Raw genomic sequence first — 16,334 nt, 5'->3', positions numbered from 1 at the left:
CACAACCATACATATATATGTGTTCAGGCATACTGCCATATGGCCTCCCACACCTCTTTAGCATACATATCTACCAAAGTATTCACTCATAAATTATTGTTATTACTGTTGTTGCAGGATTATATATGCTATAGTATTTATTGTTAGCCATTACCCATGGCCATCGAGTCAATTCTGGCTCATAGCGACCCTATAGGACAGAGTAGAACTGCCTCATAGGGTTTCCAAGGAGCGCCTGGTGGATTTGAACTGCTGACCATTGGGTTAGCAGTCGTAGCTCTTAACCACTACGCCACCAGGGTTTCCGTATTTATTGTAGTTGTCCTTCATTCTTGCTTACCTCTCAGTGTCTTCTTTTGCCTTGGTCATGTTGTCCTAACTTCCTTATATTGTGTATTGCCTTTCCCTTCCAGAGCATCTTTTTATAATTCAAATAGCTATTGATTTTGACAGTTCTATATGACAAATAAATACTATATTCTGGTACCTTATACATTTAGAAACTCCATGCCACAGCTAATCCACATTTATCTGAATAATCTTGGGAAAAAAATGAATCACCATGTTTGAGTTCTAGAACTAATGTAAGAAGATGGTCACTAAATAGTTAAAAATGTCTAGTTATAACTTTGCTAAATAGAAGGAATGCTGATTACAGCCACTGACATTTACAAGTCAGAATGGTCCTTGCAATTCTCCGTCATCACTCAAAGTCTTAATTTTCCAGAGGTTGATTATCCTACTTTTGGATTCTACTTGATTTATGCTTCTCCTTTTTTCACCCTGAAAGACTATACTTGGAATATGTTCCTGTTAATTTGAAGTTTATTAGCAAGTTCATTTAGTTACTTGTTTTCAGCTTTTGGTTCATATTCTGGTGTGGCAGGAGCCTAGAAACTCTTGGTCAAAATGATTTTTAAAGATTTCTGTAGATTTCATTTGTCTATGTTTTCTTTTTCCCTGAGACTGACAAAATAGAGTTACTTTGTACCAGTGACATCTGAATAATAACAATTCTTGGGATTTAAGGTGCGATTACTGCCATGTCATAGGTATTAGTCATGTATTTTATACACATAATCTCACTATTCATTGTGGCAATAAAGCATGGTGGTTCCTGGTAAAGAGTGGAGATTTACTGGTGCTGGTTTACCTGTGTTCAAATTCCGGCTCCACCATTAACTAGCTGTGTGACCTTGGTCAAGTCACTTACATTCTCTGTGCCTCAGTTTCCTCAACTATAAGATGGAGACTATATAACTATCTACCTTTTGGGATTGTTGTGAGAGTTAAGTAAATTAATTCTCAGAAATTACTTAAAATAGTACTTGGCACATAAGCAGGGCTGCATTAATGTTATAAAAGTTTATTATTATGTCCTACAATATGCAAGCAAAGTAGATACTTTTATCTCCCTTTTCTAGTTGAGAACACTGAAGCCTGAGAAGTTAGGTTACTTGCCTGTGGTCACATTTTAGTCAATGCTAAAATAGGGAATCCAACCCAGATTTGATTTCAAAATGCTACCTCTATATTTATCTTTCTAGAGAGAAGAGAAAGTTGATAATATGCCTATATGTTACTGTGTACCATACATATTTATATGCAGTTCTAAGAAATGAGGATGATTTTAGTGTACAGTTGTAGAATTAATTCTAATACTTTAGATCCACAACTCATAAACAAATAAAACAACTTTATATGAAGGCTGAGTTCTCATACATTTGAGGTCACCCTGGCTTTTCACATTTTCCGGCTAATCTCATCCTGGGATGATTTTGACAAGCCCAGGATTATCTATGATATTTGGTTATGCTCACCCCCAGGTCGTTTTCCAACATCTAATTCTATTTAATCAACATGAGCTCCTTTAAAATGTAGGCACTTTGTAATTTGAAATGCACAAGGACCTGTCATGAAGCGATTATGAATATCAAGTGCATTACCCTGTAAGAATGAGGAGAAGCACAACTTGAAGACTTTTAAAACCAGATCATGATTTGAAAGCTTATGGCTCCTGTGGTATTTCCCAAGGTATTCATAAATCTTTTAATTAGATGTGATTATGAACTTTATAGCACTTCATATCTATAAATTGTAAACTGATTCAGAGAATAAGCTATATTTAAAAAAAAACACTTTGCTCTGAAAGTGACTTAAATGAGAATGACAAAAAAATGATGTCACAGATAAGGGCAAAACAGCAACTGTTTAAGGTAAATATACTTTAGGCTTAAAGACAATGTGTTTCTAGACTGAAATTCAAGAGAGGAAATTTTTACTCAAAATAAATTCATGTTTTTGAGTAACACAAGGTTAGAGGAACACAAGTGGTCCAAGTGGTCGAGTCTTTGCAGAGCTTCATCTTGCTTTCTCTGAGAGTAATCAACATCAGCTGTTGCCTGTCTATAAAGATGAAATCAACAGAATGGGGAAGAGCGCATTACCTTTAGCTTCCCAGTCAAGCCACCAACAAAGAGCATTGCGTTTGCATCCACATCTAGGATAGTATACCCTGGTGGTGAGACTGAACTGTATGTACTGGGCACAATGCTGGCTTTGGGTCCATCCAGGGCTCTCACCGAAATTGTTCCATTTCTCCCAGTTCTTCCAGAGTTGTTCGTTAAAGTGAAGGGAAAGAAAATATAGAAAATGAAACAAGTATCACATTTCTGGGAACTACGACTTTAAGGCGGATAAAACGAAGAGGCTTGTTCTGGAATATTTAGGAATTAACTGAGTTTTTAGCTTCAAGTATTCCAGATTCATTAAATCTCAAGTCAAAACTCAGAATCTGATCTTCACTGAAGGCTTATTGTCATACTTGGCCAGTGCCAGAGAGCAACATACCCTGATCCTGTAGCTGTCCACTGATGTGAAATGACAAGAGCAGCAACAATTGGTGTTGGTTAAGTGGAAAGTCTTTTTCCTATTGCTCTGCCTAATAATTTAATATTTACCAACACATGCTATTTAAACAAGTTAATATTACTTCATTTAGCATGTTATTCAATTTAATTTAGCAAGTAAACCCTGAAAGAGCCTCCCTTCCGCATTATACATTGTGCAATTTTTCCTAAAATCCCTTATTATATTTTGGATCCGAATTTGCTGATGGAGTCTTCTCGGAATTGTACCGTCTTTTATTGTTTGGCACACCATCTCAATGCATATAGGGTAAAATCTAATCTTCAGAGTTGTGTGTACAAATTGCATAGAACAACTTCCCTTTTAAATTCAATTAATAGCATTTTGAAAGCTACTATTATTTTATTTCATTTTCTTTTTTCAAGTGACTGATTTCCATGGATTGTTAAAGATGAAAATCTGATCCCTCTTTTAAAGCAAACAGTCAAAACAAAATTTCAGTGTCATATTTCTCTTCCTGCTGTCTCATTTTGGTAATTATTTTTTTTCTTTGAGGGTGCAGTACTAAATGAAATACATGAAAACAATTGAATGAATTTATTCAAATATGTTCATCTTTTGATAGAACTGCACTCTGTTGAGCAGAAACATCCTTTTTAGTACTTACTCCAACACCGCTGCTCCTTATCACATTTTCTTTCTCTTTCTCTCTCTCTTATACACACACACACACGCAAAACACACACACACACTTTTGCTGATGATCCTAAAAGGAGCTGAAAATATTGTTTCTTGTTGTTAGTTTCCTTTGAGCCAATTTTCAATTCAGAGCAACACCACGTAACAGCAGAGCTGCCCCATAGAATTTTCTAGACTGCAATCTTTCTGGGAACAGATTGCCAGGTCTTTCTCCCTTGGAACCACTGGGTTCAAACAGTCGACACATTCCCGTTAGCAGCTGAGCACTTAACCAGTAAACCACCAGGGCTCCTTTGCTTCTCAATTTTTTTTTTTTTTAAATAAAAGCTTTCTATTACGGGGAAATTTAAGCATATACAAAAATAGAGTGGAACTTTTTGTATCCATCACCTAGATTCAACAGTTATCACTGGAAGCCTTCTTCGCCCAAATAATAGACCAGCCTCATCTGTAACTCTGGGGCCTTAACCGTACCTTTGAACTGTTAGCTGCTTTGGGTTTAGTAGGATTTGCGAATTGGGAAAAGAAGAAATGGAAATGAGAGAGAGGTATTGAGGATAGGTATGAGTACTATAAGCAATCTATACACTAAAAGTTGATAATTGAATCAAAGCTTCAAAGTGGAGTTACTTATCAACTAATAGAATTACTGAATTTATTTCCTATTACTGCCCATTTTAAGATAGTGTGTGGACCTAAAATGTTACATATTCATGCAGTATTTTGATGTTGTATATGCCTGCAGGCCATATCGCTATGAAGCTGAGGAGAGGGTGCTGTGCACACCAATGACAGGCAGCAATGGCAACTCTTATACTCGGTTTGTGTTGAATGAGGGCAAGCATCAGAGACTTCTTCTTCAGGTGAGAGAGGATGCCTAAAAATAGTCTAAATTCCTGAATTCCTACAGTGATTAGAAACGGACTTGTTGCTCTTGTCAATACCTTGAACATCTGTCAGTTCCTAGCAGGCACTCCAAAGACACCCATTTCCCTCCACATACATATATGCATGTGTGTATGTGTGTGTGTGCTTTCACCTACGTGTCCATACATGCATACACGGCTACCTTGTGAAATGAAAATAGGAGTTTTCTTATCAACTGGAAAACTCCTTCAAAGTTATGTTGTATTCAATTATCTTAATCTTTACTGAGTTAGTTACCTTGATGCTTCAATACGGTACCAATATGAGTCATCAATAGTCAAATCCGGATATTCTACACGTCCAACTCCAGATCCAACATCCCAAAGGAAGCTTACTTTGCCTTTACGCATTTCTATAGCCAGAAAGTCAATCTGGTACACAGAAACACAAAAACAATAGATACCATATGTAAATCACCCTGAAAGAGGAGGCCAGTAGAGTTCTTTTTGACTGGTGACATTTACAGCTACGTTAAATAACTGAAAGCCTCACAGTAAGACTTCTCAAACAATATGCTCTATTTTTATGTATGATTAAACTTATATATTATTATTATAACTTTAAGGCAACACATATGTCCACACCACAGAGGCCTATGTGTTAATTTCACCAATTCTAATTAGGTCTGACTTTGAGACAAAAGACTTTTCTCACTCTGGTACTGGTAGCAGAAATAAAAGCAAATCTTTGAATTAAAAATTCATTGTAGTTTTTACCAAGGACACTGATACTTCTGAGGGTGTAGCTGTTTTTTTTTTTTAACCCATTGTGACCCAGAACTCCTCACTTGAATGGCAAGTATTGACTGATACCATGATTGACGTATAAAAAATCTAATTTATTTTGGAACATCCGATGAATGCAAAGTAACGCGATGCCAATGGAAGGAATTAGCACTTTCTTCCGGTGGCATTTTGTAGACACAACTTCTGTTACATCCATTTGAGTCATAAATTCAACACGAATCAGAAGAGTTTTCTTTGGTCAGAGATTAGCACACAATTTGCCACTTTCACCTCATTAACATGAAAGTATATTGTAAAGTTATTTAATTCTTTGTGTGAGAAAAGTAAAAAACAAAACCTTCTTAAACAGAGGGATCTAAAAATATAATTAAATAAATGAATGTTGGCATACTCACATATGAAAGCAAATGTGTCTAAATCATGCAGGAAAAAAAAAAAGCCTTAATTTGACATTTCAGAACTCTGTGAGGTAAGCTTCCAAGGTTTTCATTTCTAGAAGGCTACCTTAGATGATTTGGGGGACATGTTATTGGATTCTACACATTTCCCCTACTCCAGGAATGAACCTCTGACAATACCATACACAGTAGGCCAAAGAAAAACTGAATATCAGACTTACAAATTTGGCACTTCCAAGATAAAAAAGAAGATTGTCAGCAACAGCTGTCTTGACATTGATAACGATATGATTGTAGCTTCCTTTCTTGATTTCTGGTTTGTATGTTCGAATGCAGTCACCTCCAGAAGACACAGATACTTTGATCTTTAAGAAAAACAAGGTACAAAGAACCAAAACTAAATCTCTCAAAAAGTTTGAAGTAGCTTCCAAACAAGCACAGAGCTGTCATCATTTCTTCTTTGAAGTTATTTTTCTATCACCGAATAGTATCATTAAATGCCCATAGGCAGACACCATTATGCTCATTAATGACAGCACAGAAGAGCGAGTTTTCACTAGCTTTTTGACAATGAGCTGTTCAATGTCCCATGTCTTGTTAGCGCGCTACTATTTTTTTTGAAACATGCACCTAACAAATACTTACCTTCATACCTCTCTCCTTTACAAAAATGGGAACAAAGAGGAAACATCTTCAAAAGATGATTTTACATGAATCTAGTGGTAATGATCTTCATTAAAGCTGTTTAATGAAATCTTAAGATTGAAATTTCGGCGATTTGGGTATCGATTAAAGTAGGAAACTGTTTTCCTTGAGTTCTCAAGAGGAAAATTACCTACCCCCCATGTTCTTAGCTTTGAAAGAATACTATTAATCATTCCACTCAGAACATATAGTTCAGAATAAATTATACATTTTTTTTATTAAGTTGCTAGGAAATGAGATGGAAATGATTTCCAGTGGCTATCACTACTAATGTATTTAACAGCTCCTTTTTTCTTTTGACTAGTACTTCAAAATTTATTATAAATTGCTAAAAAAGGAATCCTTCAGGAATAGAACTGACACTGCTCAGACCAATTTTTACTTACATTTGGGGAGCCTTCCTTCAATCCCAAATAACACTAGCTGATTATTTGAGCTAATTTCCTTAGGTGAGGTGCAAAACTCCATCAACTCATCAGGGCGATTTCAGGACTGTAATGTAATTGCTGGGACTCTGAGAGAAAGTGTTACTTTGCTCAGTAATAGTGCTTACAGTAGGCGGCAGAGACAGAGAAGGAGGTACAGCCTCTCCACCACGGGCTCAAATGCCCATCCTCAGGAAGCTTCTTGCCCCTTGTTGTTAGAAGCAGATCATCAGGGCTGTCTTCCAAAGAGCCTCCGGGAGGCTCGAACCACCAACATTTTGGCTAGTAGTTGAGCACTTTGTGCTACCCTTACTAGCCATGAATTTCCATTTTCTTATTTCTTCTAGCATTTTGTGCTACTCATATAGTTCGCAAATATAGTAAATATAGTTTAGCCAGATAGCTTGGAAAAAAGCTAACTAACATTATTGTTACCCCCATGGAAGGGTCTCTTAGATTCCAAACAAGATAGCCTAGGTCACCAAACCAGTCTCCATATTATGATGACACAAAGGGATGTCTCCAACAGCCTAAATAGGGTGTAAGTGTAGGTAGCACCATGCCTTTTTGCCAAGGGTGGTGCAGACTACACAGAGGGGGTGCTGGGTGCAAACTTCAGTTCTGGCAAATAAGTAAGTTTGGATGTTTGAGAATGTCTGGGGTTACAGTAGATCTGTTGTGTCTCCTGCAGACTCTGCGTAAGCAGTTGCTGTCAAGTTAATTTCAACTCATGGCGACCTCATGTGTGTCAGAGTAGCACTGTGCTTCATAGGGTTTTCTTTTTTAATTGTGCTTTAGGTGAAAGTTTACAGCTCAAGTTAATTTCTCACACAAAAATCTACACATATATCGTTACATGTCCCTAGTTGTAATCCCGATGATGTGACAGTACACTCCCCCTTTCCACCCCAGGTTTCCCGTGTCCATTCAACCATCTCCTATCCCTTTCTGCCTTCTCATCCTGCCTCTGGACAGGAGCTGCCCATTTAGTCTTGTGTATCTACTTGAACTAAGAAGCACACTCTTCCTGAGTATTATTTTGTGTTTTATAGTCCAGTCTGATCTTGGTCTGAAGAACTGACTTCGGGAATGGTTTTAATTCTGGGTTAACTGAGAGTCTGGAGTCATGTCTTTGGGGGTTCCTCTAGTTGCAGTCACATCATTAAGTGCAGTCTTTTTACGTGAACTTGAGTTCTGCACCCTGCTTTTCTCCTGCTTCGTCAGGGACTCTCTGGTGTGTTCTCTGTCAAGGCGGTGATTGGTGGTAGCTGGGCACCATCTAGTTCTTCTGGTCTCAGGCTGATGAAGTCTCTGGTTTATGTGGCCCTTTTGTCTCTTGGGCTAATTCCTTGTGTCTTTGGTGTTCTTCATTCTCCTTTGCTCCAGGTGGATTGGGACCAATTGATGCATCTTAGACACCCGCTTGCAAGTTTTTAAGACCCCAGCTGCCACTCACCAAAGTGGGATGCAGATCACTTTCTTTGTAAACTTTGTTATGCCATTTGACCTAGGTGTCCCCCCAAACCATGGTCCCCAGACCTCGCCCCTGCTACTCTGTCCTTTGAAGTGTTTGGCTATGTTCAGGTAACTTCTTAGCTTTTGGTTTAGTCCAGTTGTGCTGCCTTCCCCGGTACTGTGTGTTGTTCTTCCCTTCACCTAAGATTTTATCTAGTTTGTGAATTCTCCTCTCCCTCCCTGCCCACCCTCATAACCATCAAAGAATGTTTGTTTCTGTGTTTAAAACTTTTCTTGTGTTCTTATAATAGTGCTCTTATACAATATTTGTCCTTGTGCAACTGGCTAATTTCACTCAGCATACTGCCTATCAGATTCATCCATGTTATGAGATGTTTCTCAGACTCATCATTGTTCTTTATTGTTGTGTAGTATTCCATTGTGTGTATATACCATGATCTGTTTATCCATTCATCTGCTGATGGGCACCTAGGATGTTTCTATCTTTTTGCCATTGTGAATAGTGCTGCAATAAATATGGACATACATATATCTATCCATGTGATGACTTATATCTCAAGGATATATTCCAAGGAGTGGAATTGCTGGATTGTATAGTACTTCTACTTTCAGCTTTTTAAGGAAGCTCCAAATCAATTTCCAAAGTGGTTCTACCATTTTACATTCCCACCAGCAATGTATAAGTGTTCCAGTCTCTCCATAACCTCTGCAATGTTTATTATTTTGTGTTTTTTGGATTAATGCTAGCCTTGTTGGAGTGAGGTGGTATCTCATTGTAGTTTTGATTTGGATTTCTCTAATGGCTAATGATCGTGAGCATAAGTTTGATTTTTAGAAGCTTCCAGTTATCTAGTTTCTCTTCCAGTGTTTGTTCATTGTTAGTTGTGGTTTGTATTCTGTTTATGCCATGTATTAAGGCTCCTAGCATTGTCCCTATTTTTTCTTCCATGATCATTATCATTTTAGATTATATACTTAGGTATCTGAGCCATTTGGAGTTAGTTTTGGTACACAGTGTGAGGTATGGGTCTTGTCTCATTTTTTTGCAGACGGATATCCAGTTATGCCAGAGCCATTTGTTAAAGAGGCTTTCTTTTCCCCATTTAATGGACTTTGGACCTTTATCAAACATCAGCTGCTCATAGGTGGGTGAATTTATGTCTGGATTCTCAATTCTGTTCCACTGGTCTCTGGATCTGTTGTTGTAACAGTACCAGACTGTTTTGACTACCGTGGCAGAATAATAGGTTCTAAAATCAGGTAGTGTGAGGCCTCCCAGTTTGTTCTTCTTCTTTGGTAATACTTTACTTATCTGGGGCCTCTTCCCTTTCCATATGAAGTTAGTGATTTGTTTCTCTTTTGTTAAAAAATGTCATTGGAATCTGGATCGGGATTGCACTGTATCTGTAGATCCCTTTGGGTAGAAAAGACATTTTCACTATATTCAGTTGTCCTATCCATGAGCAAGATATGTTTTTTCCACTTATGTAGGTCTCTTGTGGTTTCTTGCAGTAGTGTCTTGTAGTTTTCTTTGTATAGGTCTTTTACGTCTCTGGTTAGATTTATTCCTAAGTATTTTATCTTCTTGGAGGCCATTGTAAACAGTATTGATTTGGTGATTTCCTCTTCAAAGTTCTCTTTGTTGGTGTAGAATACTCTAACTGATTTTTGTATGTTTATCTTGTATCCTAATACTTTGACGAAGTTTTCTATTCATTCCAGTAGTTTGCTTGTGGATTCTCTGGGGTTTTCTGTGTATAAGAGCATATCATCTGCAAATAGGGATGTTTTTACTTCTCTCTTACCAATTTGGATGCCCTTTACTTATTTTTCTTGCCTTAATGCTCTGGTTAGGACCTCAAGCACAACGTTGAATAAGAGTGGTGATAAAGGACATCCTTGTCTGTTCCTGTTCTCAAGGGGAATGCTTTCAGACTCTCTCCATTTAGGATGATATTGGCTGTTGGATTTGTATAAATGCCCTTTATTGTGTTCCTTCTATTCTTATTTTGCTGAGAGTTTTTATCATGAATGGGTGTTAGACTTCCTCAAATGCCTTTTCTGTATCAATCGATAAGATCATATAGTTCTTATCTATTGTTTTATTTATGTGATGGATTGCACTGATTATTTTTCTAATGTTGAACCATCCCTGCATACCTGGTATGAATCCCACTTGGTCATGGTGAATTATTTTTTTGATATGTTGTTGGATTCTATTGGCTAGAATTTTATTGAGGATTTTTGCATCTATCTTCATGAGGGATACTGGTCTGTAATTTTCTTTTTTTGTGGTGTGATTTTGCTATCAGGGATATGCTGGCTTCATAGAATGAGTTTGTGAGTATTTCATCCTTTTCTATGCTCTGAAGTACCTTTAGTAGTACTGGCTTTAACTCTTCTCTGAGAGTTTGCTAGAACTCTTCAGTGAAGCTGGCAGGGTCAGTGTTTTGGAGGGGAATTTTTAAATTACCTGTTCAATGTTTTATGTTATAGGTTTCTTTAGTTTTTCTACCTCAGTTTGTGTTAGTTTGGGTAGGTAGTGTGTTTCTAGAAATTTGTCCATTTCCTCTAGGTTTTCAAATTTGTTGGAGTACCATTTTTCATAGTATTCTGTTATGTTTCCTTTAATTTCAGTTGAGTCTGATGTGATATCGTCCATCTTATTCTTATTTGGGTTATTTGCTTTCTCTTCTGTTTTTCTTTTATCAGTTTATTCAATGGTTTATCGATTTTGTCGGTATTTTCAAGGAAACAGCTTTTGGTCTTGTTAACTCTTTTAGTTCTTTTTCTATTCTCTATTTCATTTATTCCTGCACTAATTTTTATTATCTCCTTTTTTCTGGTGCTCTTGGCCTTCTTTTGCTGTTATTTGAGTTTTAGCGTTAATGATTTGATTTTGGCCTTTGCTTTTAGGATTATGCATTTACAGCTATAAATTGACCTCTGAGCACTGCTTTTGCTGTGTCCCAAAGGTTTTGGTAGGATGTGTTTTCATTCTCATTTGATTATGTGCATTTCTTTATTCTGTCCTTGATTTCTTCTCTAAACCAGTAGTTTTTGAGCAACGTGTTGTTCAGTTTCCATGTATTTGATTTTTTTTTCCTTGGTTTTTCTGTTATTGGTTTCTACCTTTATGGCTTTACGGTCAGAAAATATGCTTTGTAATATTTTGATGTTTTGGATTCTGTTAAGGCTTGCTTTGAGGCCTAATATGTGGTCTATTCTGGAGAATGTTCCATGTGCATTGGAAAACACAGTATCCTTGGTTACTCTTGGATGGAGTGTTCTCTGTATATCTATGAGATCAAGTTGGTTGAGTGTGGCATTTAGATCTTCTGTGTCTTTACTGAGGTTCTTTCTGGATGTTCTGTCCTTCACCGAAAGTGATGTGTTGAAGTCTCCTACTATTATTGTGGATCTGTCTCTCTCGAATTTCAATGCTGTTTGAGTTTGTTTTATGTATTTTGGAGCCGTGTCATTGGGTGCATAAATATTTATTAAGGTGATGTCCTCCTGGTGTATTGACACTTTAACCATTATATAGTGTCCTTCCTTATTCTTTGTGGTGGATTTTGCTTTAAAATCTATTTTGTCAGAGATTAATATTGCCACTTGTGCTCTTTTTTGATTGTTGTTTGCTTGATATATATTTTTTCTAGCCTTTGAGTTTTAGTTTGTTTGTATCTTTGAGTCTAAGGTGTGTCTGTTTTAGGCAGAATATAGATGGACCATTTTTTTTTATCCATTCTATTTACTGTTGCATTTAGTCCATTTACATTCAGCGTAATTATTGCTAGGTATGAGTTTAGTGCTAACATTTTTATGCATTTTTTGTGTTGTTGACAGTTTCTTTGTTCCACTCAGTTTTCTGTGCTGAGTCATTTTTCTTTATGCGTTTTCTTTTCATCTTTTTCATTATTGTTGATTTTATATTTGCTGAGTCTTTATGTTTTTCTTCTTTTTTATTTTCATGTGTAGGATTGTTAGTTTCCCTTGTGGTTACCTTAAAATCTACCTCTATTTTTCTAAGTTTAAGTCAAACTTTTATTTCTTGATATAGCCTCAACTTCCTCTCCAAATGAAAGATCTATGACTACATTTTTTAGTCCCTCTTTTTTGTTTTAATGTTGTCATCTTTTGTATATTGACATTTCTGTTTCCCTATTTTCAGTGTTTTAGCTTTGAATTATTTTTGTGACTTTCCTATCTGGGCTGATATCTGGCTGTTCTGTCCTGTTTCCTAGTCTTGGGTTGTTATCTGATATTATTGATTCTTTAACTGGAGGACTCCCTTTAGTATTTCTTGAATTTTGGTTTGGTTTTTACCAATGCCCTAAACTTCCATTTATCTGGAAATGCCCTAATTTCACCATCATATTTGAGAGACAGTTTTGCTGGATATATAATTCTTGGCTGGCAATTTTTTTTTCGTTCAAGACTTTGTATATGTTATCCTATTGCCTTCTTGACTGCATGGATTCTACTGAGTAGCCAGAGCTCAATCTTATTGACTCTCCTTTGTAGATGACTTTTTGTTTATCCCTAGCTGCTCTTAAAATTCTCTCTTTATCTTTGGTTTTGGCAAGTTTGATTACATGTCTTGGTGACTTTCTTTTGGGATCGACCCTGTGTGGATAGCTTCTTGGGTAGATATCTTCTTGTCTTTCACAATATCAGGGATGTTTTCTGCCAACAAATCTTCAATAATTCTTTTTGTATTTTCTGTTATCCCCCTCTGTTCTGGTATTCCAATCACTTGTAGGTTATTCTCTTGATAGAAAAAAAAAAAAGAGTGCCACATAATTCTTAGGATTTCTTCATTTTTTAAAATTTTCTTATCTGATTTTTCCTCAAATAAGTTGGTGTCAAGTGCTTTATCTTCAATCTCATTAATTCCGACTTCTGTTGCCTCAGTTCTGCTCCTATCACTCTCTATTGAGTTGTCTCATTCTGAAATTATATGGTTAATCTTTTGGGTTTCTATTTACTGTCTCTTTGTGGATTCTTTCAGCCTGTTATTTTTTCATTGTGCTCTTATATAACCTTCTTAAGTTCCCCTATTGCTTTGTCTGTGTGTTCCTTGGCTTGGTCTGCATTTTGCCTGATTTCCTTCCTGATCTCTTGAAGAGCTCTGTATATTAATCTTTTGAATTCTACCTCTTGTAATTCCAAGACCTTATCTTTCTCCAGGAGGCTTCTTGGTTTTTTGGGGGGGCTCCTTGCCAAAGCCATCATGATTGGACTCTTTATGTGACTTGATATTGACTGTTGTCTCTGAGCCATCAATAAGTTATTATATTTATTTATGTTTGCTTACTGTATTCTAGCTTGTTTTGTTTCATTTTGACATACCCAAGTAGGCTGGTTGTGTGAACTACTTTTATTATTGGTGTCTTTGAAGCTCTCTTGTCCTGTCACCAGCTGATCAGAGCTGCTACTAGGTATGTGAGCTCAGGAATCTACTTACTTTTCTTGTGTGGATTCAGCTCAGGTATCCAGGTTATCAGTTACCATGTGTGTGGTGCAGGCTCTCATCTACAGTCCTAGATGGGCTACATAGGGGTGACTGGAGCAGGCACAAGTATCTGGATGCAATATGGGGTTATGTGCTGAGCAATGTAAGGGGCTAATGGCTGCCCCTGAATGCCTAGGTAGAAGGCGTGTCCTTGTTCCCTAGAGCATATAGGTGGGTGGATTTTGCAACGAAACTTTGGGCACCCAGTGCTGTTAGCTGTAAGGACTGGGAAGCATCACTTATTCGCAGACCTCTGTCTTGGGTAGCTAGATGGGGTGGATGGAGCCAACAGTCCTTAGGTCCCTGATGTGGGTAGGTGAAGACCCTGCTTAATGGGCAGGGACGTGTCAAATGTCATGAATCTGCCACTCCCCCTTACCTGTTGCAGTTGAAAACAGGCTTCAGGTATGTACCCTGTTGTACTATGCTAATGAGGGCCTATGCTATTGAAATGGGCTGACACGTCTAGGCTGGGGTGAAAGTCATTCAAAGTCCATGGACTCCTTATGCTTGTGTCTAGGCAAAGGGACTGTGCCTGCCTGATGTCTAGGTTTAGGGCAGCTGGCAGGTTATTTTTTCCTGTTTGTTAGTTGTGTGGTAATTTGTTCCGTCTCCAAAGCTGGGAGAATGAGTAGGGGAGTGCAATGGGTCCCATTTGTGGCCCAGGGGATGCAGTAATTACTGAAGCCAGACTGGGACTGGAGCTGAGTGAGGAGGGGGTGGGTGGTAGGACAGAGGTGCTTCCCAGAGGGGAAAGGGTTTTTTTGATTCCGTGAGGCAGGTTAGATGCTTGCACTTAACTTTCACAGACCCAGCTCCACTTTCCCCTGGTTCCACAGGCTTGTTCAGACTCTCTGCTGCTTGGTTCCTCCTGGTGAGGAAAATGCATCCCGAGCGCTACTACTTGCTTTAGCCCATGCATGCCAGCTGATCCAGCCTGCAGGGTGCTGGCCAGATCAGGTCTGGCAAATCTTCATGGCTTCTGAACTGTCTCTCCCTTCCCTTGCCGTTCAGTCTGACTCTGCATCTTTGTTTTTGATGTTCAGGGCTCCCAGATTGTCATATATAATCGATTCGCTTGTTTTTTTTTTTTTTTTTGATCTTTGTTGTAAGAGAGACCACATGAAGTGTCTGACTACTCCGCCATCTTGGCCCTGCTTCTCCATAGGGTTTTCAATGGCTGATTTTGCAGAAGGAGATTACCAGGCCTTTCTTCCAAGGTACCTCTGGGTGGACTTGAACTGACAACCTTTTGGTTAGCAGCCAAGTGTATTAACCATTTGCATCACCCAGGAACTCCAAGACCCTGCATAAGTCAAGTATTTGTACACCACAGCTACATTACCTAACTGACTAACAACTTGCATCACCATGCAAAGGAAACTAGGTGTTGGAAAGAGATAGAGGCTCACTCTTCTGGAGCCCTGTGTGTGGTAACCTGGGGCTGGAACCATCTAGGAAGCCTACTGCTTAGGCTGCTTTTTCTGATCTTGCCTTCCCCTGGAGGCTGCAGCGCAGCCTATAAACTGAGGACTCCAGGACTGTAGCAACTCTGGTCCCTAGAGGGTTTCCTCTGTGTCCTGGGGTGACGGTCTTCCTGGTTATGCAGTTTTCATACAGGGAATTAGTTCTTTGCTCTGTAGATGAAGGGATTCCCCCCTCTCTGTACAGTGCTCAGAACAAGTGAATTGAAATGAATTGCAGAAAATCTGAATCAGGAAATGCACAACTTTAACTCTGGATGTTAATAATAGAAAGCAGATATGTGATAGGGGTTGGCGAAGGCTGTTACATGATAGAGTAGTAGCTATACAAAGAGTTACCTGAGGGCTTAGAGGTTAAAAAAAAAAAAAAGATAAAGCAAAGCAAGAGAAAGAAAATATATTAGAGGGGATGTAGGGGGAATGCATTTTTCAAATGTTTTTAATGTTCAGGAACAGGTACAGGTGACACCAAGTCTTTAGGAATTTACGGCATGTGAACCAAAACAGTTATCAGAAAAGATCTTGACATTGAGCAAATCTGATACCTGAAGTAAGCTGTGTCATTGACATCAAAAGAAAATGAAAGAAAAGAAAAAATCAAGATCTGACTAGAATTCACGAGTGCCATTGAGTAATAGACACAGCTATCCCTGGTGGGAAATCAAATCCAAATTCCTAGTGGGGCTGGATGAGTAGTCAAATGTAACTGTGTGTATAGTTTGTCTTATCTTTACTTCATAAATGCTTTATAAACTGGACCATATTATAGCTAGTTTAATCATAAATGAGCCACTTTTGTTTGTTTGTTTGTTTTAAGAATACAATTAATGACACTCCTCAGTTGCTATTTAGAGAAGAAATAACTGAATATGAGTAGAACGCATGACTATTTGGCCAAAGGAAGAGTTTCAACCCTTGCTGGGTATGCCGGATAGAAATGATAGGGAATTATATGATTGGTGTGTTAAAAAGGAGAGTTTCCAAAATAGGAAAAGACAGAGCACCAGGACTGAAATCTAATCAAACTGATGAAACTTCATTTAAGAACTGCATGCCTAAAAGAATCGCTATTATAAAATTAGGGTATC

The 16,334-nt window shown here is 37.9% G+C and overlaps 1 protein-coding gene across 2 annotated transcripts in view; it reads right to left on the bottom strand.

Annotated features, from left to right (window-relative positions):
• LAMA2 (laminin subunit alpha 2) overlaps window positions 1-16,334 on the bottom strand; it is a 717,179-nt gene that overhangs the window by 62,232 nt on the left and 638,613 nt on the right. For both annotated transcript variants that reach the window (XM_049901052.1, XM_049901136.1), the window contains exons 45-47: window positions 5,860-6,003; window positions 4,732-4,865; window positions 2,448-2,607 (exon numbers count right to left, since the gene is read on the bottom strand). In XM_049901052.1, the coding sequence (XP_049757009.1) occupies window positions 2,448-2,607; window positions 4,732-4,865; window positions 5,860-6,003 (438 nt within the window). The remainder of the gene's footprint in view (window positions 1-2,447; window positions 2,608-4,731; window positions 4,866-5,859; window positions 6,004-16,334) is intronic.

This window comes from Elephas maximus, chromosome 1, assembly GCF_024166365.1.
Source record: "Elephas maximus indicus isolate mEleMax1 chromosome 1, mEleMax1 primary haplotype, whole genome shotgun sequence".
Lineage (NCBI taxonomy): Eukaryota > Metazoa > Chordata > Mammalia > Proboscidea > Elephantidae > Elephas > Elephas maximus.
This window is presented reverse-complemented; position numbering and strand designations above follow the sequence as displayed.